Source organism: Mustela putorius, unplaced genomic scaffold, assembly GCF_011764305.1.
Source record: "Mustela putorius furo isolate JIRA1106 unplaced genomic scaffold, ASM1176430v1.1 tig00000281_pilon_pilon_pilon, whole genome shotgun sequence".
In the NCBI taxonomy this organism is placed as follows: domain Eukaryota; kingdom Metazoa; phylum Chordata; class Mammalia; order Carnivora; family Mustelidae; genus Mustela; species Mustela putorius.
In genome coordinates this window covers 18174932-18199453 of record NW_025421343.1, presented here as the reverse complement: position 1 = coordinate 18199453, position 24522 = coordinate 18174932, and the positions used below count along the sequence as shown (strand labels likewise).

The window sequence follows — 24522 nt, the reverse complement described above, 5'->3', positions numbered from 1 at the left end:
AGCTTCCAAAATACACACTCTGGCCATACAACTTTGGAAAGAGAATAGTTAAAGTAAGATAATCTAAAATGATCTTAAAATCTGGGAAAACAAGCAAAAACACAGTAGGATTACAGATTAGATTATACATCTGAAAGCATACTTACAAATTTTAAACAGTAATTTATGAATCTTGGGTCATTGTGGTATTTCTTCTTATCCAAAAACTCCTTCATTAAATGTTCTAATAAAGTTGTCAAGTATTCCTTATTTTCAGGAAAGTTCTCTTCTACCCACTGCATGTAACTAGAAAAATATGGATGATATTAATTTTCAAGGCAGCATATAATTTATTTATTTATTTATTCATATAGTTTATTTAAAGGAAAAAATAAACTGAATGCTAACCTTTCCCATTCACCAAGTGGGTCATCGCCCTTGTAGCTCTGCATATGGGCTTCAAACATTCTAGAAAGAGAAAAATATGCACATGACTTATTAGGGATGATTCCTAAAAGCAAAAGATATATTTTATGTTCCTCATTTATACATCTTAAATGGAAATCTTAAATATAAATAAATATAAAATATATTTATATATTAAATATAAAATAAATATATTATATATAAATATAAAAATATAAAATTTATATATTAAATATAAAATAAATCTTAAATCTCAAATGCGACATTAAAAATTAAAAGATTATTCACTTAAAAGTGGCCAGAAAATTCAAGCACAGTTATCTTTCCAGAAGATAGCAAGACCCAAGGCCCCCAAATTTAGCCCTTATAAAGAGGCAGCTGGAAGAGGGTCCCAGACTCTATTCCAAAGGATCTTTTTCTCCTGTCACTGATGCCCAATGTCACTACCATCCTGAGGGCAGCGTCCACAAGTTGCTATTCCTCAAATGGTGGGACCTCCTCCCCCTACTGCACAGAAGCTTGGCTAAGACTTGGCTAGGAGACATGAAGGGGGCTTGTGAGTGAGCATGGGAGTGTAGGATACTACCAAGTTTCCAGACACTTCGCTTTCTGGCAATGTTCATAAAACATAATGGCAATGTTCATAAATCAGCCACTATGGTTTCCTCTGCTTGCTGCTACTTTCACATACTATCCTCAGCTTTAAAAAAAAAAAAAAATCAGCCAAGTGAAGGAAAGTTCTCTAAGGGCACTTGGGTGCTAGGAGGGCAAATGAACAAACAAACAGAAACATGTGAAATAAAGTCACGTGATATTAAAAACTTAGGGGAAAAAAACCAAAACCAAACCAAAACAAAACAAAATGGAAGATGAGGTAAGAGTATGATAAGAGTTCCAATTTTAGATAGAATGGTCAGGAAAGGCCATTCTCTCTGAGGGGGTGGCACTTGATCAAAGTCAAAGAGCCATGCAGTTATTTACGTGTGCTGAGCTAGACGGGTGGCGTGACAGTATATAATGTGCATTTAAAACATCCATTCTGCTCCTTCAAGCAAAGGGGATGGGGAGTGGGAACAGAAGTGGGAAACCAGTCAGGGAGCTACTTCAGTCTCATGGGGTGGTGGGCTGAACTAGGGTGGGAACAATGCAAGTACGGAATTTGGGGTGTTTTGAAGAAATAATGGGACTTGCTTCCTGGATATGAGAGAGTCAAGCTAAGAAAGACTTCAGGTTTTCTATCGGAGAAATTACATGATTTTTTGAAAAAAGGACTTGAAAGCAATACTTTCTCCTGGCTAGCATATGTATACCAATGCAATCAATTTTTCTTATGACTCAAAATCTAGAAGACACAAAAGAAAAGGTCGATAAAGTAAATATATATATATTTATATATAAAGTAAACTATATATAAATAAAAAGCTTCCATATGTCAAATAAACACAACATCAAGCAGAGTCAAAAGAGAAATGATCAACTGGTATAAAAAAAATAAAACCAGCTTTTAGAAATTGGGGGGGAAAACAATTAAAAAAAAAAAAAAGGCATTCTAAAGGAAAATACTCAACCTCTCTTACAAGAGAAATTTACCTCACTCAGAATTTCCCACCTACCAGATTGGCAAAACTAAAACAATGTGGCAACAGTGTATAGATGAAGCAATGGGAAACAGGCACTCTCACATCTTGCTTGAAGGTAAGAGTGCTCATGATCCCTGCTGAGGGAACTGGTAATATCTGCCAAAATTACAGACGGATCTACTTTTGATCTAGCAAATCCACTTCTGGGAATCTAAAAAACAGATATATTTGTGTATGTGCAAAATGTCACACGTACAAGATTTTTCACTGCAGTTCTATTTAGAAAAAGACTGTTAATAACCCAAAGAGCCATAAATAGGGGACTTTTTAGATCAATTATGGTACATGAAATATGCAGCTGTAAAATAGATTGAGAAAGAGCTCTATATACTGATAGAGATCTCCAAGGATACTGTTAAGCAAAAAAAGCTACACTTAAATGAAATAAAGGCAGCAATTGTACAGACATATACATATACACCCCTCCATATACACACATACATGCATGCATATATAGATATACTAATGTAATATTATAATATAAATATATCTGCAAAAAGAAACATTTGAAAATTAAACTAGAAAAGTGATTCCATACGAAGGGTTGGGAGAGTAGGTAGGCATAATAAATCTCAGTGAATACTTTTTAAAATCTTTTTAAAAAGCCAAATAAATGTATTACTTATTTTTAAAAATGAACAAGTAATTACTTCTAAATTTTAATCTCCTTTGCATGCTTCATAGGTGTGCTCCCCCAAATTAAGTTAATAACAGACCGCTGCAAATAAACATTTCATATTCCAATACCAACCACATTTCCCTAAATGACCTGAATACACTGTAAATGAATACCAAAAACATCCAGTTCACTGGAGCAAATTAGTCTTTACAAAGTCAAAATGAGGTGAGAAAAACCCGATTTCCCTTTTAAAATGGGGAAAACAAGTTTCTAAAAGTGAACTACTTTGCTGTCTTAAAGGCAACAGGTTTTTGCTTTGGCTGTACTTAACCATCCCGGTCTTCTGATCCCTCAAGAGAGTAAATTACCCTGGTGCTGATAAAACGAACCAGTTTTACTTCCTGTCACATATGACTGAACTGTTTTCAATGCTTTTCAAACGATCTAGATAAATCACCTCAAATCATAAAGCTAAGGTGTGAGAATGTAAGAAACTGTTAGCAGGTTAAACCTAAATGACAGTAAGCATAGCTTTTTGGTAAAGTTCACGTTATTCAAAGACTCTTTTTCAAACTGATTGTGGGATTATGGGTAAGAGTTATTTTAAGTTCTCTTCCTACTGTACTATAATTTATTTTATTATTATTATTATTGGTAAATTAAGTGGTTTTGAGAGTTTCTCATGAAACCTATACGCAAGGCTTGGGGTTTTGCTGGGGTAGACTTTCTCCCGCGGCGACGATCTGCCGAGAGCGGATTCCTTACAGAGGTGAACTCCGAGAGCTCCGAGGGCCTCACGAGTTGGCCAAATCCCCCTAAACTGCCCCCGTGATCGCAGCTCGGAGGACGAGAGTCGGGGTCTCAGCGGACAGCGCCAACTACACGGTCGGGGGTCCTTTCCACGACCCGCAAGTGGCTCACAGCCTAGCTGGGTGGGAATAGGGACGGGGAAGAAACACACCAAAGCCACGGAAACGGGCGGGAGGGGCAAAGGGAGGCAGGACTGCGGCCGCCCCGGGCGGGGACCTGCAGACCCCGAATTCTGGGTACTCCAGCCCCCTCCTCGGTCCGCAGTCGGAGGATGCGCCCCCGCCTCGCCCCCATCGCACCCGACCGACACTTACTGAAAGACATTTTCCGGGTTATCCATGGCGAGAGGACGCAGGCCAGCAACCGCCCACCCGAGTCGCCGGCGAGGAGCTGCCACCGATTTGAATCTCCCGCGCAGCCGCACTCGGGGCAACGGGCGTCTGCAAGGCGCCTGGCCATTGGCCTCGGCTGCAGACGGGCTGGCCAATTGCCGGGGCCGTTGCCGGGAGACATTTGTCCCGCCTCCCTCCGGCGCATCGCTCGCTCCTCCCACTTCCCCCGCTGTCCTCAGTTGAATTGTAAACTCCCGGCGCGCGGAGTGCAGGCTAGGTTTTGAAGTACCGCGTGGGGAGGGAGCCCTAGAATTTTAGCTTAGTGACTACGCTGTGAGTGCACGTCGGTAGGCACTTCACGGCTGGTTATGTAGGTGATTTATGGCATGTGAAGATGATAGGTTAGTACCCTTGCAGACCTCTGGGCTTGATTTAACTCAGCTGAAGACTGGGTGCCCTAAAGCAGAGGAGGGCTCAAGGTCCTGGGAGCTGTTCCTTCATCCAAATGGCAATTAAAGTAAGAGTGGAGGAGTTTGAATAGATAGTAGAAGGCCAACAAGGAAGCCTTCAACGTCTTCTGTGGAACGAGTTGCTCTGGAGACCCAAGTTCTCAGGAGTTATAAATGAGGATACCTCTTTGCGAAGGAGGCCAGATGTCTAAGAAGAAATATGGGATATGCCGATGCTTCCTGCCTAAAAGTGAGTTGGAAAAGAATCAACCTAGCTTTTCTGCCCCTTGGACTTTTTTTTTTTAATTAAAAAAATTTTTTTTAAATTTCTTTTCAGCGTAACAGTATTCATTGTTTTTGCACCACGCCCAGCGCTCCATGCAATCCGTGCCCTCCCTAATACCCACCACCTTGTTCCCCCAATCTCCCCCCGCCACCCCTTCAAGACCCTCAGTTTGTTTTTCAGAGTCCATAGTCTCTCATGGTTCACCTCCCCTGGCCCTTGGACTTTAATGACTTCCCATTCTACCTCTCCAGATTGTTTCAAAAGTCACATAACAATGCAAATAAAATACAAATAGTTAATTAATATGATTACCTTCCTTTCGCAGAAGCTGTGTGGGGGTTTGTTCTCTTAGGGCCCTAAAAAAAAAAAAAAAAAAAAAAAAAAAGCAGCTTTTGGAAATGCTGATGCTCTCACAGTCCAGAATTTCATCCCCAGTGTTGACCAATTTGAATCTACACAAGAATCCGATTTGTAGCACTTAAAACAGAGAGAGTGCTCACTCTGGGGTCTTTAGACAAATGTTAGGTTCTGCTGACCATCACAGGAATTAGCAGATTGTTGCATTCATTCAGGTTTTCAGCTTGTGTCTGATAATGGCTCAGTCATCAATTAGGAAATGTTGATTGAACACCCATCATATACCAACTGTCATTGGATTTATATCTAATTACAGCCTTGTCCGACTCAAACAGATCCATCCATAAGAAGCTAGTGGCTTTGTCCAGGAGATGAAGATGCAGTCATAGAACACTATTTAAATATGGTATATATGTGTATTACTTATATTAGTGTTCAGATTATCTCTTAAGGGGATATGTCACATAAAACTTAATGAGGAAGGTGGAGCTTGAATTAGGCCTTGAAGGGGGTGGGGGGTGGGGTCAATCTCTCCTTTACTATCATAGCATTTTTAAAATAAGTGGCTTTGAAAGTTTCTCATGACACCTGCACAGAAAGTTTAGGTTTTTTGTTGGGTTAGACTTTTTTCTTCCATGGTGGTGATCTGCCCAGGGCAGATTCTATTAAAGAAGAGTTCTGAGGATTGCCCACATTAGCCATAGCCCAGCAGAGGAGGGCCTGGGTATCATTGAAGAGTGCCAGCTACACAGTGTGGGGTCCTTTCTTTGACTCAGGAGTGGCTCACAGCCTAGTTGGTGATGGATGAGGGTGAGGTGGAGACAAAGTCCAAAGCCAAGGAAAGGAGCAGAAGGGGCCAAAGGAGACAGGACGGGGGGAGAGCCTGGAGGAGGTCATTCTTGGTGTAAACAGGGTTACTGTAGGATCACCCTGAAGAAATGTTAATGAGTAGTGGAGATGGTTTGATAGTTTGATGTCAAATCTTGAACGCTAAATTAAGGAGTTTGTACTTGATCATGATAGTAATTGGGCCTTTTAGGAGCAGCAGGTCTGGTTATGTGTAAAGAACACCTTTCCTGCTTCAGGGGCAGGAATGGACAGTTAAAACTTTCTCTTTCTTTAAAACTCTAATTTATCTGTTAATTTCAGTATTAAATTACTAACTATGTTAAATTGACTAAAAGATTCTCTACATTTTTAGGAAGGCCAATAGATGAAGTTTTTTTATTTGTATTTGGGTTTTCAGTGACTTGTTATTTCAATATCATAATCTCCACATCTACTGGAAGAGGGATGCCAGGCCACAACAGGGGAGAAGCTCCAACCTTGGCTTTCCCAAGGAGCAGCAAATGGGCAAGTGATTCAAGATCTTTTTTTTTTTTTTTTTTAAGGGTGTGGGGTGAGAGACAGGGGAGAGGGGCAGAGAGAATCTTAAGCAGGCATGGAGCCTGACTTGGGGCTCCATCTCACAACTCTGGGATTGATCTGAACCGAAATCAAGAGTTGGATGCTTAACCAACTGAGCTGCCTGGTGCCCCAAAATTCAAAGTCTTAATCTGGCTATCAGTTTCCTGATCTGTAAAATGAAAAAGAGAAATCTGCTTCCTTGTCTTTGTGTTTCTCTGTCTTCCACTATCCTATAACCTCATAAGTTTATTAGGTCCATTTAATCCCTGAACTCTCTTGGGTTGTCATATAATATCAAAGTTAGTGCTCTGTTTAGAAAAGAAAAATGATTATTTCTCTCTAGGTTCTGCCTATTTGACAAATGCAAGTAATCACAGATTCACATATATTTTCCTTCCTCTGGGAATTTAGAGCAACTTAGAGTAACAGTATTAGATGTATTGCTGAAACATCATATAAGATTGGAGGTTTATAATGAGAACAGTTACAGAAAGCTGATGAGTGTTTTAAGGGACTATGGAATATTAAGAATAAAGTTGATTTGTAGGAAGAGAGATATAGAACACTATTTTAGAATATGTTTTTCTTCTGAGAATGGGTTGTGACTTCAGAAGATGCCTCTGTGGTTAAAACCCAGGATCCACTCTTGTGGATAAGAATTACATATATATTTGATCTTCCAGATGACCAAAGGTATATTTTTCATATATATTTGGTCTTCCTCTGTGGATTCTGTCTTACATACAGTTCACAAAACTTTTGGAATTTCCTTGAGAAACTGAGGAGAATGGCAAAGCTCTCTTTTGTTAATGAGGTGACTTTTGGAAAGCACCTAAGGATGGGGCTGGTTGCCAGAAGAACCAATTATGTGATTAGAAGGTTGGAACTTTCAGTGCACCCCCCCACCAACTACCAACCAACCTCAAACTTAGGAGAGGAGAGAAGCTGAAGGTTGACACAACCAATGGCTAAAGACTTAGTCAACCATGACTATGCACTGAAGCCTCCATATAAACCCAAGAGGGCAGCTTATTGGTCCTTTTTTTTTCTTTTTTTTTCCAGAGAGCTTTCACACTTGTGGAATCAGAATGTGTCACCAAATACCACCAAACTCCATGAGGACAGAAGCTCCGTCTGGTTGTTGATTCATATCCTTTAGTAAACTGATAAATGTAAGTGTTTCCCTGAGTTATGTGAGCTACTCTAGCAAATTAATCAAACCCAAGGAGGAGGTGGTTGGAACCTCTAATCTGAAGTTGGGGTGGGGAAAAGTCTTGTAAGACTGAATTTATAACTTATGGAACCTGATGCCATGTCTGGGTAGACAGTGTTAGAATTAAGTTGAATATTCAGATGTCCTGCTGGACACCCTGCTGGTGTCTGGGAATTGCTTGGTATTGTGGTGGAAGTGGGAATCGGGTGTCTCCCCTTGCCATGTTGGAATTGGATCCAGAAACCTTAAAAGTCCTCAAGTATGTCTCTCTCTTTGCTTCAGATGCCAGCCACAAGTCCCAGGGGTTCTCAGCCACCCATATTTCTGACCAATTGGCTACGAATTCAGGGGTTCCCACAACCTTCTCCAGGTTTGATAACTCATAAGAATGACTCACAGAAAACTCAGGAAACTTATGATTACAGTTTTATTACAAAAGATACACATAGGGTGTAGTCTAGGAAAATCCTGGACTTGGCCTTTCCATGCTCTCCCTTTGCGGAGTCAAGGTACATTATTTTCTTGGCACATCAGTGTGTTAACCAGCCAGGAATCTCCACTGAGCTTCAGTATCCCGAGTTTTTACTAGAGTTTCATTATGAAAGAACGACTGATTAAATCATTGGTGTGTGCGTGTGCATGCGCGCGTGTGTGAGAGTGAACTCAACCTCTAACCCTCCCTCCTCTCTCTTGAGGTTGGGAGGACTGGCTGATATCCTGTGACTCCAAGCCCCAAACTTGATCTTTTTGCTGACCAGAAAGTTCATCTTTCTAATCTTTCTGGTTCATCTTTCTGTTGACAAGCTCCCATCCAGAAGCTATCTGGAGAGCCACCATGAGACACATCATTAGCATAACAAGAACTCCAATGACCTAGAGAGAATTTCAGGGGTTTTTGAAGATCCGCCAGGAAACCAGGTTAAAGACCAGACAGATTTTTTTTTTAATACCTTGGAATGATGTGCATCTTCGAGCATCAGCTCAGAATTTCATTAGCATTAATAGCTTCTATACTTTGTAACCTCTGTACTTTCAGGACAGCAATTACGTCCTCTTACCAAGTTGGTATCCTTGCTCAGACTGGATTTGCTTCCATCCCTTCAAAGAGCTGGACACTTCTCAAGCTAGAGAAAAGAGCTAAATCAAGGCTCAGACTTGGCAACTTAGAAACATCAGTTTCAGAGACAGTCCTGACAGATGTTTACATAGCTGAGCACTGATAAAATTCTTGTCTGTGTATCGAAGTCTGAATTAGGTCCTTTAGTTTATCCTTTCGGAAACAAAGGAATGGCACGAGGAAACGGAAGTGATACCATGAATAACTGGTAGCCTGGTTTATCAGTTAATAAGTTGTATTAACTAAATGCAATCAGTAAATCAGCTTAATATACACACACATGTGGTGTTAAAATGATGAAGACAATTTAGGTGATCCAGACTTTGTTTAACACTTCAGGAAACAGGTAGTCCCCATTCCCCAGAGTCTAGAGGAAATTGAGGCATGTGAGGAAGTGGTGAGTTTTTAGGCAAAATGAACAGAGAAGAGAAAAAATTTTTAAAAGGGACAAGGAAAACATTGGTGTTATTGGTGATCAGGGATAGGTCTCCTGGATGGTGTGGCTTCTGGGCATAAGGTGGAATCCTCATAAGCACATGAAATTTTGAATGTTAGATTTGGATTTGTGGATCTAATCTCCCTGAGTTGATGATGCCTAGTCTACCTGGGAAAGTATGTTATTAGACACACATTAACTTAAAGTGACTGCTCAGCCCCTGTCCATATTTACCTGAGCTGTGTTTCTGACTTATAAGGCTCTGTGCCTTGCCTGTTACTGTCGTAGTCACTGGTCCTACTGTGACTTTTACGTTGTTCGCTTTTATCTTTGTATCTTTGCAGTCTCTTTGCTTTTGCATACTGATGCACTATACTACACTTTTGACTATGAGACACTGATTGCATTTAGTTAATACAACTGATTTGCCTTTCCATCTGTTGCACTTTGCAATTTCTGTGCTATTTTAGCCTGCTTAAGCTCTTTTCCCTGGACTCGATGTTTGATGGTCAATGCTGCTTTGACTCTTCTTTTGTCTTGGAGAGGTCTTGGACCTTCTGGCTGTCTAACGGGACACCCAGATGATGACCTTACTGTTTTGTTGTTGTTTTTTAAGATTTTATTTATTTGTCAAAGAGAGAGAGAGAGGGAGAGAGCACATACAAGCAGGGGGAGCAGCAGGCAGAGGGAGAAGCAGACTTCTAGGGAGCCCGATAAGATGTGGGGCTCTATCCCAGGATCCTGGGATCATAACCTGAGCCAAAGGTGGATGCTTAACTGACTGAACCACCCAAATGTCCCTCCCACTGTTTTTTTTTTTTAACTTATTTCCCATTTTGACTTCTTGACCACCTTGAACCGTTAACTTCTCAATCCATTTTCCTGATTATCTCTGACCTTTGGATCTCAGTGTACTCCTGGGCTTTGTACCAGCATTCGGGGAGTAGCTTTTTATTTGGTTCACGTACTTGGAGGTTGAAAAAGGAGGATATCTGAAGTAAAATTAACACCAACAGGAAACACTGAACACTTTTATGATCATTTCTTGTGTTCATATTAAATATTCCTATAGTAGCCACTTAAAAGTTCCCAGCCAGACTTGCATTCTCTTGGTTTCAGCCTTGTTGGTATTTTCTCATTCTTCACCTGCTTCTACGTCACTGGATATATGCTATATACTTATCCTGCTTACACCCAGTTGGCTTGGCAAAGACTTTAATGACATTGAAAATTTGAGATCTATTCAAACCCCACAGAAGTCTCTGTTTCTTCCCTTATTCCCACTTGATAGCCTCTTTAATTTTTCTGAGAGTACATCTTCAACAGTATCCCTTCTCTTGGGCATTAATTAATTTGTCACAGTACAGTAATTGATGCGTACTTGCCAGTGACAACAAAAAACATCAGTGACTTTACAGAGGGGCTTATAAATCTATCCAGATACCTTGAATCACAATTAATAGGAGACCAAGGAGCACCTTGGTGGCTCAGTCAGTTAAGTGTCTGATTCTTGGTTTCAGCTCAGGTCATGATTTCAGGGTCGTGAGATCAAGCCCCACATCAGACTCCATGTCAATGCAGAGTCTGTTTGAGATTCTCTCCCTCTCTCTTTGTCCCTCCTCCTCTCTCTCTCTCCCTGAAATAAATAAATAGATAAACAAACAAATAAAGTCTCTAAGAAAATGCAAATCAGGCTTGCTTAGCAGTGAGAATTGATTGACTCATGCAACTGAAAAATCCATAGGTATGTGGGTTTCAGGTACAATTTGATCAGGATTTTTCCAGTTTTCCTCTGCTGTTCTCTTAGCTCTGCAAACTCTTTTTTGACTTCGCCTCGGGCTTGGTTCCTTTGTGGTAGCAAAAATATGGCAGCAGTTCCTGGTGTCAGTGTGCTTACTCCATAGTGGCAAATAACCTAGCAAATGTGCTGTGTCACTCTCCACTGGTTTGGTCCTATGCCTTCCCCTGCAGCCTCCTCTGAATCACATGGACATGTACCCAAAGAAAGTCAGGGGCTTGGGAAGTTAAATGGGGAGCATGGCTGGGAACACAACCAATGGATGTCTGGACAGGCAGTTCCTAGCAAGCAGAGCTCTCTGTCACTTTGAAAAGGAAATTGGAAAACCACTGGAAGTGAATGGGGTCACTCAAGCTGCACACTGTGAACTGCTGATCCACAGCTACAAACCTGTGACCCAGTCACTAAGTGGAGATTCTCTTTAGCATCTTCTGAAGATTTCCTCCTTGTGACTCATTCTTAGAGGAACGGTGAAAAGAACAGGCCTGTCCATAAGCCCAAAAGAAAAGGGGATGGAATGGCTATGAGCTGTTCCTGTCATGGACACCACCATGCCTCTTGTGTGGTCATTGTGCCTTCATGGTATTTGGAAACTAAAAAAAAAAATTGGTTTCAGAAAACATAATGACCTATTCTCTTTGTGTTAACTTTTCTGGTAGGTTAGCTCCTGGTGAGAAAGAAGCCTCCATCTCCACGGAAGTCAAATAGGTTGTTCTGGGCTGAATTGTGCCCTACCCCTTGCCAATTCAAATGTTGAAGTCCTAACCCCAAGTACTTTAGAGTGTGACCATTCTAGAGATAAGGTCTTTAAGGAAGTAGTTGAGTTAAAATGAGGCAATTGGAGTGGGCCCAGGCAAATGTGACTGGTGTCTTTAGAAGAAGAGAGTTGGACACAGAAATGTACAGAGGAAACTGTGTGAGGAGGCAGTGGGAACATGGCCACCTATAATACAAGGAGAGAGACCTGGGACAGGTCCTTCAGGGCTTTCAGAAGGAACCAATTAGATGACACATCCAGAACTGTGATATAAATAACATTCCTGTTGCTTAAGCCACCCAGGCTGGGGTAAGTTATTATGTCAAGGATAGAAAAAAAAATACAGACTCCAAAAAACTCTCCTGTTTGGCCACATTTCTCTTACCCCAAGTATTAACTTGTAAATGCTCTTTGTTTTCCGGACACCAGTTTTTCAAGGTAGGTAAACAAGGTCAGGTCACCTGAGGAAAGTTATTCAGCTTTTGGTAGAATGCTGATCAGCTAGTCACATCATCTTTCCCATGTGAACTTAGTTTCTTCAATGGGAGAAAGAAAAAAGCAGCTCATGATAGCCAGGAGTTGGCCTGGCACTAATAGCCAAGTTGTGTTGTTCTAGAAACGACTTTAGAGGATGTTCATGTCAAACAAAGCCACCTATGGAATCACACCTGTTTCCTAGCAGCACCCAATCCTGGGCAACTGTCTGCTCCCTTGACCCCTCTCCTGATCGCCTAACACAAGCCCAAATCCTGCAAGAAGTGCTTTCTAACATTTCTTAGGGAGATGCCTCCCAGTTCCCTATAGTATCCCGTCATTCTTATGACAGTGAGCCAGGACACCTAACTTTTTTCTTACTTGTCTTTAACCCAAAGACGTTAACAAGAGTTTCAGAGCTTAGATTTCATATATGATAACAAATAATAATCAGTATCAGTAAGTAAGAATAAGAATAATATAATTTAATAAAATAAATATGTATACAGTACTCTAAATATATTTTCCTTATGATTTTCTTAAAAACATTTTATACTTTATTATAAGAATACAGTATATAATACATATAACATCAAAATATGTGTTAATTGACTCTTTATAAAGTTATCAGTAACACTTCCTGTCAACAGGAAGTTATTAGCTGTTCAGTCTTGGGAGAGTCTAAAAGTCGTACGTAGATTTTCTAATGCATGAGGGGGGGGGTTGGTGCCCCTAACCCCTGTGTTGTTCAAGGGTCAGCTGTGGTTCTTTTGCCTTTATTGGGCTATATTCCTAGTGGGTATATAGTCAAAGTAATGAATTTAAGGTCAATTAAAATAATTTTTCTCTTGCAGTTATGCCACTAACTTGAAATGGAATTTGAGTAAATTTGTTTCAGTTTGCTGTTGATTTTTAGGGACTACCCCCCCCCCAACCCTCCCGTTAGATTTATTTATTTATTTTTAGAGATTTTATTTATTTATTTATTTAAGAGCAAGAGTGAGAGAGAGAGAGAGAGAGAGAGAAGGTGGGGGGGGCCAGAGGGAGGGGGAGAAGCAGGCTTCTAGCTGAGCAGAGAGCCTAACGCAGGGCTCAATCCCAGGACTCTGGTATCATGACCTGAGGTAAAGGCAGCCACTTAACCAACTGAGCCACCCAGGTGTCCCTTCCTGTTAGATTTAATGTTTGAAAGTTATGTAACATTTACCAAGTTCCAAAGTCAAAATGGTAAAACAAGGCATATTCAGAGAGTTTACTTTCCATCCCCATTCCCTCCCTCCTTCTACAGGTAACAGTTAATTAGCTTTTTGTTTATCCTTATTTCCTTTTGAAAATATAAGTAAAGGTACTATATAGAGAGAGAATCCCAATCAGAGTTGAAAGCAAGAGTCGTAGGCTTGACTGACTGAGCCACCTCGATGCCCCCCGCACTTGCTTTTTACACAGTGGTACACCTGGCTGTCTCTGCATGGCAACACACAGAGAAAATTCTCTGTGTGAGGATCCATGGAATTCACATAGGGAAGCTCTGCCTTGAACCAGGGATTTGTCTCTTGGAGGAGGGATATGGAAAATCGAGCTGGCCTCCAAACTGGCTGGTCTTGCTCTGAGGAGCCAGGGAAGGGCACCCATCACAGATCACAGCTTGATTGCTTCCAAAGATAAGGATCTATGGAATCAAGCCAGGAATCATGGAATCACGTCAGACTGTGGGCATTCCCAGCCTGTACCACTGGGGTGGTGAGGGCTGCCGTAAACCCACTGGGTCTCTTCCCAGACTTTATCCTGGGGAAAAAGGAGGCAGGTTCATCAGAGGTGACCCTATAACGAAGCTTTGGGTGTTTGGAGTGGAGGGCACTTCTGAGGACAGCGTGGTGGCTGTTTCTAGAATTTGTCCCTTTTCTTCCCCTGGACACACATCTCGCTCCTGAGGTCAGAGGGGCAGTAAGTAAAAGCTGCCAGTTTCCCCATTGCAAGCTATGCCTGAAGGCCCAGTTCACAAAGTAAAAACACAAAGGGTAGCTGTGTCTCTTGACTCCCTTCTCCGCACACCACCGAGGGTCAGTGGTGTGAGTGGGTGAGGCAGCAGAGCTGCTCATGGTCCCATGGCAGAGACTCCTCAGGGTTCCTGGAAACCTTGGCAAGATAGGAAAGAGGGGCTTATTAGGGAGTCAAGGTTCTGCATCAGCAGGTGAGGCAAGGGTCAGGTAAATCTGAACCATTACTGGGTCTTCTGAAGAACTCAGGGTGGGGAGTACTGGGCAGCATGTGGGACACTAAAGCAGCCTCCCAAATGCCCCATTGCCCTCCTCAAACCTTAGCACAGTGGTCAGACTACTCCATTAGAGGCCATGCCCTGCAGTGTCCTCATCTAAAAAGAAAGGACTGTCTGGACCAGCTCCAGGGAGCTCCTGGCACTGACATTTTATGGTTCGGTGATTTCTACAAGACAAACTGAAGTCCCCTGAGAATAGTCTGTGTCTCCTGAGAACCCTGTGCCCTGGATTGTAATGTTCTTGCCCCAGGCCTCCATAAAGGAGTGTCCATAAAGTTCACCGAGGCCCATGGGTCAGTCCTCCCTGGGTAGTGGAATGTAAGCTGTGACTTAGAGTCATATGAGCCCTGGGTCCTCTGCCATGGAATGAGGTGTGCCCTTGGGCAAGTCAGTTAACACTATAGTCACCGTCTAGAGAAAGAGCTAAAGGCAGTGTGGCTGTGTCAAGATCCAAAAGCCACCGCCTATGGGAATGTTCTTTAAATGTTGTAGCTGAGGGCCCACCTCTCAAAAAAGGGCCAAGGGTCTAGGAGCAATGCAGAGTAAAGCCAGCTGCAGCCTCCTGTATGGGTGGTCTAGGGCTAAAGAGTAGCCACCCCTACCTCCCCACCTGGCACAAACCCAGATGCCATCCCCAGTCCATGACGATGGATCAGTATTTGTCTCTCAGAGGCCTGTGATTACTGGTTCCTTTGTTTCCCTCTGAGGTCCAGCTGTGGGGACCTTGGCTCTTGCCCCAGACTTTTTCTGCCTGACAAAGGACTTAGAGCTGCCCTGAGGAGTGGGCTGCCAGAGGAGGAAAGATCAGGAGGGTGGGGGAGGAGCAGGAGAGAGCTGGTCCCAGTTGTTTCTATTACCAGCCTCGCGCTCGCCCTTCCCCAGCTGGGATGCCGAAGTCTTCCTTAGATTGTGTGAACCAGCGCATTCCCATTCTGCTGAAGAGAGTTCTCTCATGATGACGGATTCTTTAATCCCAGTCACCTATTTGCCCCATCCCCCTACCCACCTCCTCTCTGGTGCCATCAGTTTGCTCTGCAGAGTTAAGAGTCTGCTTCTTGGTTTATCTCTCTCTCTTTCTTCCTTTGTTTCTCTGTTTTGTTTATTAAATTCCACATATGAGTGAAATCATACGGTATTTGTCTTTCTCTGACTTCTTTCACTTAGCATTATAACTTTAGGGGGCACATTTTGTATCTTCTTCCTCCTCTCTCCCTCTGTGTGTGTGTGTGTGTGTGTGTGTACATATATACACATACATGTGCTACCTCCATATACACATATAAATGTTTCTATACATATATACACACACAGTTTTTCTCCTGACTTATTTGGAGGAAATTGCCCCAATACCCCTAAATACTTCAATTTGCATTCTTTAAAACAAGAACGTTCACTTATATATCTGCAGTACAATTAGCAAAATCAAGAAATTAACAATGATACAGTAATATTGAATTCATCTTGTTTAAATTTTCCTAATTATCCTAATCTTGTAACAGCCTATTGTGCAGCAAGGTTGTGAACCACCAGCCCAAGCCAATGGTTGTGCCTTAGAGTCACCTTTGGGGAAGGGGTTAAAAAGTACTGATGCCTGGGCTCTATCTCTAGATTGGATTTATTTATTTAGTGTGTGTGTCCGCTACTGAGCGTTTTCAAAAAACCCAAGGTTAATCTAAATGTGCAGCTAATGTGAAAACCAGTTATTTAAGCCAATAGTGGTCTTTTCTTCCATTCCTTTCTCATGTTTTTAGTGACTGATTTTGGACTAGTATGCTGGGTTGAATAGTGTTCCTCCAAAGTGCATGTCTACCTGGAACCTCAGAATGTGACCTTATTTGGAGATAGGTTCTTCGCAGGTATAATCAAGTTAAGATGAGGTCATATTGGATTAGGGTGGGTTCTAACCCCCAAAACTGGTACGTCACAGGGAGAGGGAGATTGGAAAACACAGAGAGAGAGAGAGAGAGAGAGAGAGAGAGAGAGACAGGGAAGAGGGTCATGTGAACATGGAGGAAGGAATTGGAATAGCTATAAGCCAAGGCACACCAAGGACTGTCAGGAGCCACCAGAATCTAGCAAGAGGCAAGGATGGATTCTTCTCAGAGTCTTCAGAAGGAACAGGGCACATTGCTGACAGCTTGATTTCTGAGCACTTCTGGCTTCCAGGACCGTGAAAGAATACATATCTGCTATTTTAAGCCCCCCAGTTTGTCATAATTTAAGGAAACTCTGGAAAACTTAACATGGTGGGCATAAGGCCTAGTTAAGGCCAGAAGATCTAAGGGCAATTCTCTTGGCTCATTGATTTGATAACTTCCCCTGAAAAATTCCTCCAAAGATTCATAGTTTCCTTGAAAGACTCCTTAGGGCTGGTTGACAAGTACTATTGATTCTCCCCGTTCCAGATACCTTAGAAAGGTGACACTTGTCTGTCCCTCATGTAGGCATGTCATGTGAACGGAGTGGTGCCTGTCACTTCTGGGGTAACTTTCCAAGCCCATGGGCCATTTGACCCACTCTTGTGCTTTGAGGATGTGCCTGTGATGCTTGCGATGGGGGTTGCTTGGTCTGATATGCCCCAGAGTGACAGCTGATTTGCTGGGAACCCAAGAAATCCATCCAGAGGTCTTAATAGGTGTGTAGGTCAGACTTTTGTCAGTCCTTTCTTATAGTTTGTCAAACACAGCCAGTAGCAGCCAGCAACCAGAACAGACAATGCTGATATTGTCTTTCCAGCATCTTCTCCTGGAGCAATTTCATTAGCTATGTTATCTGTTGGGTACAGTTTTATCAAATATTTGTCACTTCCTTTTTTAAAAAAATTTATTTATTTATTTGAAAGAGAGAGTGCACATGCACAAGCAAGGGGAGGGGCAGAGGGAGAAGCAGACTCCCTCCTGAGAAAGGAGCCTGACTCAGGGCTCTATCTTAGGACCCTGAGATCATGACTGGAGTCCAAAGCAGTTGCTTAACTAACTGAGCTGCCTGGGTGCCCATTTGCCACTTACTGACATGAACTCCCTTCTGTTTGGTTTTGGTAAACAGCATCCTCACAGTCCCTCCCAATTTCCCAATTCCTAAGCCAGTGCACTTTTTTTTTTTTTTCCATTTCAGCAGCAACATTCTTCCAGTAGCTTCTAGGATAGACTAGGTTATACTTGGGTAACAAACAACACTCCAAAAAATCCTGGTGGCTTCTAACAACAAAGATTTTTTTTTCTCACTCAAGCTGCATACACTTAGTAACATGTTTTTAGCTTATAAGTCTTTGAATCCAGAGGAACCATGCCCGACTTGATGGAGAGACCACTGTACAACCTCCACTAGTCTTGGCCTGATTTTGTGACAGTATGGAAATTTGGTTGCCTCCTTTGAGGAATGGAGAGTGTATTTTTGCCTGTGGAAGAGAGAGTGAGACAAATATTTGGCTAGATTTAGTAATCACTAGTGGGCGAAAGGGGCAGGTTTACTAGTCACTGGTGTTACTCACAGATTATTTTGGGTATTGGCTTTCTGGGTACTTTCCTTCTCCCACAGAGTCAGGAGTGAACTGCATTGGCCAACAGATCATGAGTGGAAGGTACATGTGTCCTTTCCAACTGGCAGCTTTAGGAACCTGTGCAGGCACACAGCGGGAGCTCTTCTGTCTATTGGGATCTGAAGTGAGGGAACATGGAATAGAAACCTCATGTGGCATGAATATGAAATAAACTCTTACCTTTATAAACCCTAAGGTTGAGGGGGTGGTTTGTGACCATGGCATGCCTGGAATAGCTTTGGGGTTGTTTCTTACTACTATCCTATCCTGACTATCATATGCTGCTTAGAGCTGCAGTATCCATCTTATGACTGAGAGCAGACAAGTTTAAAAAAAAAAATTAAAAGTAAAGATAACACATGGAGAAAGGATAGAACAGAAGGATGGAAAGAAAACATGGTCCCTGGGTAGAGCTACTGAACCAGACCTTGGCACTGTCCTACCTCCAGGCTTCCCATTATAGTAGCAAACAATGCCTTTATTCATCACATCTGGTGGGGTGTTGTTCCCTGTGGCTGCACAGGTGGCGTGGTGGACAGAATAAAGGCCCACCAAAGATGTTCATGTCCTAATCCCCACGACCTGTGTGCTATCTCATGTGCGAAAAAGGGATGTTGTGATTGAATTACGGATTTATTTTTTTTAAGATTATTTATTTATTTATTTGACAGACAGAGATCACAAGTAGGCAGAGAGGCAGGCAGAGAGAGAGAGAGGAGGAAGCAGGCTTCCGGCAGAGCAGAGAGCCCGATGTGGGGCTCGATCCCAGGACCCTGGGATCATGACCTGAGCCGAAGGCAGAGGCTTTAACCCACTGAGCCACCCAGGCGCCCCCGGATTTTTTGAGATAGCGATTATCCTAGATTATCTGGGTGGCCCCAAAGTCATCAGGAGAGTCCTTCTAGGAGGCAGGCAAGAAGGTCAAGATCAGAAGAAGGGAATGAGCTATAAAAAGAGAGATTGTTGTGATGCACTTTGAAGATGGGAGAAGGAAGGGGTCAGGACCCAACAAATGCAGGTAGATTCTAGAAGTTAGAAAAGAGAAGGAAAGAGTCCCCATTCCCCCCACCCCCACCATGGGGCCTCACTGAGTCTTCTGCTAATACCTTGATTTCAGTCCTGTAAGATCCATGTTTGACTTCTGACCTCCAGAACATTTGTGTTGTCTTCAGCCACTCAGTTTGTAGTAATTTGCCACACAGGCCCCAGGAAACTGATAGACGTGACCTCCACTCACCTAAAGACAGCGGACGGAATCAAACCCAAGTGTTTCACCACACTCCCAGCGGTCACCTCCCTGGCAGTGTGGTCTTTGCAAGGGAAGAGCTGACATTTCCTTTGTATTTAAAAGGAGAATCAATAAAATACATGAGAGTTCCCCAGAAGAAAGGGATGAACAATCACCACGGAGGCCTCAACTCATTTCCTACTGCCCACAACAACACGAGGAGGGTCCTGGGAGAGTTTAGATTTCGTGTTCATTCTCCCAGCTTCTCTGTACTGCAGCACCTGCTGGCCGGGGCCACCCCCAGATCACAGTCATATTAAAGTTTGCTGTAATGCCCTGTTTGGGCACAAAAGGGATTTGAGCCCAGCTGCAGCTGAGTTGGGATCAGAGCTGGACCAGACCTGCTTGGATCTGGGGTTCCAGGCTAAGAGGCTGGCATGCAAGATCGGCAGAGTAAAATGTCCCCTCTCTGAGCCACCAGGACCTCCCATGACCGCATGCACCTGACCAGCTCCCTCTTTACAGTTCTGACACTTGGCTTCTTGCGTGCCCACAGACTAGATGGACAACTGAGTAGAGGGCACGAGTAGTAGAAACTCAAGTCCGTAGACTTTGAGCTTCCTGGGGAGGGCGAGAGGAGAATACTGTAGCAGCCCCGACTTCCTGGACAGCTCGTCCTGGTCCCCGGGCCTAGAGAGCAACGTCAGGGGACCGCAGCCTGGGTGGGGTAAGGATGGGGGAGGGGGAGGGAGGAGGCAAGTCCCTGCGGCGCGCATAAGAGGGCGTGCGCTCCCGCTTTCGGGCCCCACGTGCGAGCAGCTGGGAGGAGGGGCCGAGGGAAGCTGGGAAGCTGGACCCCAGGGCTGGGTGGCAAAGCCAGAAGCCGGGAAGGCGCGATGGAGCCGGCTTCGCCTTCGGGAATCGGGGACACGTCCCTGAACCGCTACCTGGACGGCGAGTTCTGGAGCCTTAAGAAAGAGCTCCACAGGGTCCTGGGCGGCTGCCCGCTCTTCCGCCACAGGTATCGCGCGCCGCTGCCGGCGTCTGGCCGCATCCCCTCGGTCACCGCGCACCCCTGGGTATACCGCCCGGGGCGCTCTGGACCAGGTCCAGGAGGCATCCCCTTACCCTGTGCAGATGACAGGCTCTCCCCGCCAGAGGTGTGCGCACTGCACACCGCCGCCGCCGACTTCACGGGGCCGCAGGGAGGGTGGCCGCCGCCAGCCCAACTCCCTCCTACGCGAGAGTGGGGGTGAAGGGGTGGGCCCAAAGCGGCAGGCGTGGTGCTCTGCTGAGAATCTTGGCTGGAAGGCTTGGCTCTGCTTCTAGACCTCAGTGGTTTGAATGTCCGCCCCTCGTGTCCCACCCTGGGTGGTGGGAGAAGGGGCCGCAAAACTGTGATGTGGTCGGTATGGATGGCGCCCAGAGCCATCTTTCCGCGGGGTCCGGAACAGGTGCGCGGGACCAGGTGCGCGGGAACCTGCAGGACAGTGTAGGCCGCGGACATTTTCCTGGCACAGGGATGGACGGACCGGGCCTGCACAAGGCGTATGTGGGCGTCTGGGGGAGACAGGCTCCCAGGGGGCCCCGAAGAGCACAGGTGTGCGGAGTGGGCAACTGAACAGCAGCGGAGGTACTTTGGTTTAGATGGGGGGGGGGGTGAAGTCCATGAGGTCATTTGAGGCCATGACTGCCCTGAGAAGTGGGCAGAGGGGCTGGTGCTTCTCAAGTTTACACATGGAGAGAAGGACTCAGTGGCCAGCAGTCAGGACCAGGACTCAGCACTTGTGTCCCACTGCAGGTTCTTTCTCCTGTGCTCTGCGGGGCAGCTGATCCCTTTTCAAGCAGTCTGAAAAGCCCACTCTTAGAACCAAGCTCTGGAGGTTTAGCTTAAGGAAGCCCTTAAAAAATGCCAGTATGTTTCGAAGGCGGACTAACTAGTTAGCTTGTGCCCAGCCAGCCCACCTTTAGCTTATCTCTTAAGAATGAGGTGGGCTCAGAGAGAAAGAGATGCCTTGTCCTTGCTGGAGAAGTCGGGGTTCCTGCACTGGAAGGGGGTGGATTTAGGGAAGGTGAAAAGTGAGATGAGTAAGACCTTTTTTGTGTCCTGGAGTGTCTTCTCAGTATCTCTTTGTCTCTCTTTCATAAATAGTTCTTTATGTCATGGTTCTCAAAGTATGGTCCAGGGGTGCCCAAGACCATTTAAAGAGATTCAAAGTTAAAACCAATTTTGTAATAGTACTAAGATGTTACTGGCTTTTCATTCCCATTTGCTCTCAAAGTGGTGGCTCTCAGAGACTACATGAAATCTAATATCTCAATAGATTAGGTATAGAAGCAGATATAAGAATCCAGCTATCTTCTATTAATCCCTACCATTAAAGGGATTTGTAAAAATGCAGAACAATGCAACTTTTATTACTAAATTTGGGAGAGGGTTTGGAAAATATAGCTTTTTCATTAAAAACTTAATGAGTTTATTAGTTACTTTCAGATGATTTAATATATATTCAAATTTTTGGTCATACTTTCTAATATGGTAAATATCAGTCAATATTTGTGGGCTTCAATAATATTTTTGAATTTATTTTTTTCTAGAGCAGTTTTAGGTTTACAACAAAATTGAAAGAGAGGTACAGAGATTTTCTATCTTCCTCCTGCCCCCACATATGTGTAGTCTCCCCCATTATCAACATCACCTACCAGAATGATACATTTTTTTCTTTAACCAAGATTGAATATCATCATCATCCCAAGTCTGTAGTTTCTGTTGGGCTCATTCGTAATGTTATACATTCTGTGGGTTTGGACAAATATATAATAACATGCATACATCATTATGGTGTATTATACAGCGTATTTTCACTGCCATAAATATCCTTTGTGCTTTGCCTATTCATCTCTCCCCACATTCCACCCCTGGCAATCACTGACCTTTTTATTCCATAGTTTTTGCCTTTTCCAGAATGTCATATGGCTAAGTCATACATTATATAGTTTTTTCAAATTAGATTCTTTCATTTAATAATATGCATTGAAGCTCCCTCCATGCCTTTTGATGGCTTGGTAACTCATTTCTTTTTAGTGCTGAATAACAGTTCATTGTCTGGATGGGCCACAGTTTATTTATATGTTCACCTACTGAAGGGCATCTTGGCTGCTTCCAAGTTTTGGCAGCTATGAATAAAGCTATTAGAAACGTCTGTGTCCAGGATTTTGTGTGGCGGCCTCAGCAGTTTTGCAGAGGGCAAAGAGGTCCTTTTCATCATACTCAGTTCTGCTACAGCCCTGCCTACACATCTCGACACATATCTGTTCATGTGTTCCTCAGTCTTCTCAGTGTAGTTCCTGGGCTCTCATCTCTTTGCCTTTTTCAGTTTAGGGAACTGCAGTTTAAAATATGGAATAGAATTCTATTCTCTTCTAACTCCTGACTTGGGACAAGTAGAAGGGACTTCCTTGTAAACTGCACAGCCTGCTTAGGGATCAAGGGAAAGGCAGACCAGCAGGTTAGAAAGTGAGCAGGCAGCTCATTTGCCATACGATCATCATCAAGTGATACTGCTGCCTTACTGAGCTGACATTTGCTCATCCACAGAATGGGGATAAGGTCTGTGCTGCTAGGTCTTTATGCTACAGAGATGAGGAACTGATGAATGGGTATTCAGTGACAGATGCTGACTGCGTGTGACACCAACTTCCCTCCCCTACCCCCCAAAAAGCCACACACACACACACACACCCCTAAAAAAGAAAAAGATTAAAAACTCCATTATCTTAACAAACACTTTTCCATTCTTTCCAGTTCCTGTTCATTGACGTCATAGTTTCGGAGTTGTAATAAGAGCATAGACTAAATTTCATATTGTTTTCCCCAAGTGATTCAAGATTCTGATACCTATTTGAAAGGTCACATTGTACCATCAGGTTTGATGTTATCATGTGTAAGAAGACAGTGATCCTGATTTCTTGATGTTTCAACATTCTGCCAGAATAGAATGCTCCACAGGAGGCCAGAAATAAACCTTCTCCATTCACTGATTCACTGAGGCAACATTGCTGGTCTCCCATGGCTAGTCCCCCACCCCAGGCCTTTGAAGTTAAAATGAGTGTTGGGGTGGGGTGGGGTTTGTGGCCATGAGGTTCAGTAAGTGCCGCGTGTGTACAACGGGAAGTTTGTACAGGGTCAGGCTCTCCCAGGACACAAGAGGCCACGAAACCGTTTTCTTCCAAAAGAACAGAGGTTGTGTAATATCCTATGTGTATGATGACTACCTTCTTCAGCTCAAGGGTTCACCTTGCATGCTCTGCTCCCAGACATGGTATGAGCACAGCCCAGGCTCCCCTCCTAAGGAATGGCTTGCCCTCTCTCCCGAAGTCTGGCTTGCCAGGCTGAGTCCCCTGTTCCACTCCATTAGAGAGTCCCCCAGGCTCTGGGATTGCCCTGGTTGCTGAGGGCCATGGGACAACATGCTGTTTGTGGTGACAGCAGGAGGATTTGGAAAGACTCAAGTTCCTCTAGGGTTTGCAGGAAATGTTTAAAAGCAAAATACATCTGAAATGAGCTAAGCTTTGAAAATGTGTTTGAGTTTGTTTCTTGGCAAACTGGAGCTCTTTCCTGAGCGCCAGGCTGGAGAGTGGGGGTGCATGTGAGTAGGTAGGGCCCAGAAACTCAGGGAGACAACCTATAGAGTCCTACTAGGCTGGTATCCTACGACCTCCCCGCCCACGCTTTCGCAAGGCTCCCCTCCCTGATCTCTCTGTGCTGGCTCCCCTCTCCCCTTCTTTTTCTCTACTCTCTTGCCTTTCCTCCCCTAGAGCAATGCACAGTTCTCCCCCTAACTCTTGATGGTCCCCCCCCCCCAAGTCTTACTCACACATGCAAGTATTCATGAAGATCTTCTTACCGTAAAAAGCCAAATAATATGGAAAACCTCAAAGTTTCCTAAATCATCCCCTCCCCTAACTACTTTTTTCAGTGTGGTAAAATACCCATCCAATCACATTTACCACTTTAATGATTATTAAGTGTACAGCTCTGTGGCTTTAAGCACATTCATGTCTCTGTGCAAGCAGCACCACCATCTCCAGAATTTCTTCCCCCCACAGTAGTAATTCTGTACCCATTAAAAAATAACCCCCCTCCCGCCCTCCCCGCCAGGCCCTGGCAACCACCGATTCTATTTTCTGCCTCTTGACTGTTCGAGGAAACTCATATATGTGGAATCATACAATACTGGTCCTTTTGAATGTGGTTTATTTCACTGAGGTTAGTTCATCCATGTCTTAGTATCTGTCAGAATCTCCTTCCTTTTACTGTTCAATAATACTCCATTGTGTGGCTATACTACGTTTTGTTTTGCCGTTCATCCCTAGATGCA

The 24522-nt window shown here is 43.8% G+C and overlaps 2 protein-coding genes and 1 long non-coding RNA gene across 5 annotated transcripts in view; 1 reads left to right on the top strand and 2 right to left on the bottom strand.

Moving 5' to 3' along the window:
• Positions 1 to 3898, bottom strand: part of BUB1 (BUB1 mitotic checkpoint serine/threonine kinase) — a 44012-nt gene extending 40114 nt beyond the window's left edge. The window contains exons 1-3 of the mRNA XM_045079147.1: positions 3789 to 3898; positions 388 to 447; positions 147 to 285 (exon numbers count right to left, since the gene is read on the bottom strand). Of these exons, the coding sequence (XP_044935082.1) occupies positions 147 to 285; positions 388 to 447; positions 3789 to 3814 (225 nt within the window). The 5' untranslated portion in view covers positions 3815 to 3898. The remainder of the gene's footprint in view (positions 1 to 146; positions 286 to 387; positions 448 to 3788) is intronic.
• A 155-nt stretch (positions 3899 to 4053) lies between these two features.
• ACOXL (acyl-CoA oxidase like) overlaps positions 4054 to 24522 on the top strand; it is a 350659-nt gene continuing 330190 nt past the window's right edge. Inside the window, exons 1-2 of one of the 3 annotated variants that reach the window (XM_004770976.3) lie at positions 4054 to 4505; positions 7368 to 7477. In XM_004770976.3, the coding sequence (XP_004771033.1) occupies positions 7476 to 7477 (2 nt within the window). In that variant the 5' untranslated portion in view covers positions 4054 to 4505; positions 7368 to 7475. Of the gene's footprint in view, positions 4506 to 7367; positions 7478 to 19918; positions 20163 to 20443; positions 20775 to 24522 lie in introns of those variants that run through there. The other 2 variants (XM_004770974.3, XM_013044972.2) reach the window with 2 other exon arrangements.
• LOC106003624 lies at positions 17306 to 20437 on the bottom strand. The gene is made up of 4 exons (XR_001176214.2): positions 20270 to 20437; positions 19020 to 19150; positions 17866 to 18032; positions 17306 to 17772 (listed from the first exon to the last, which is right to left on the bottom strand). It is a non-coding gene; the product is annotated as an uncharacterized LOC106003624 (long non-coding RNA).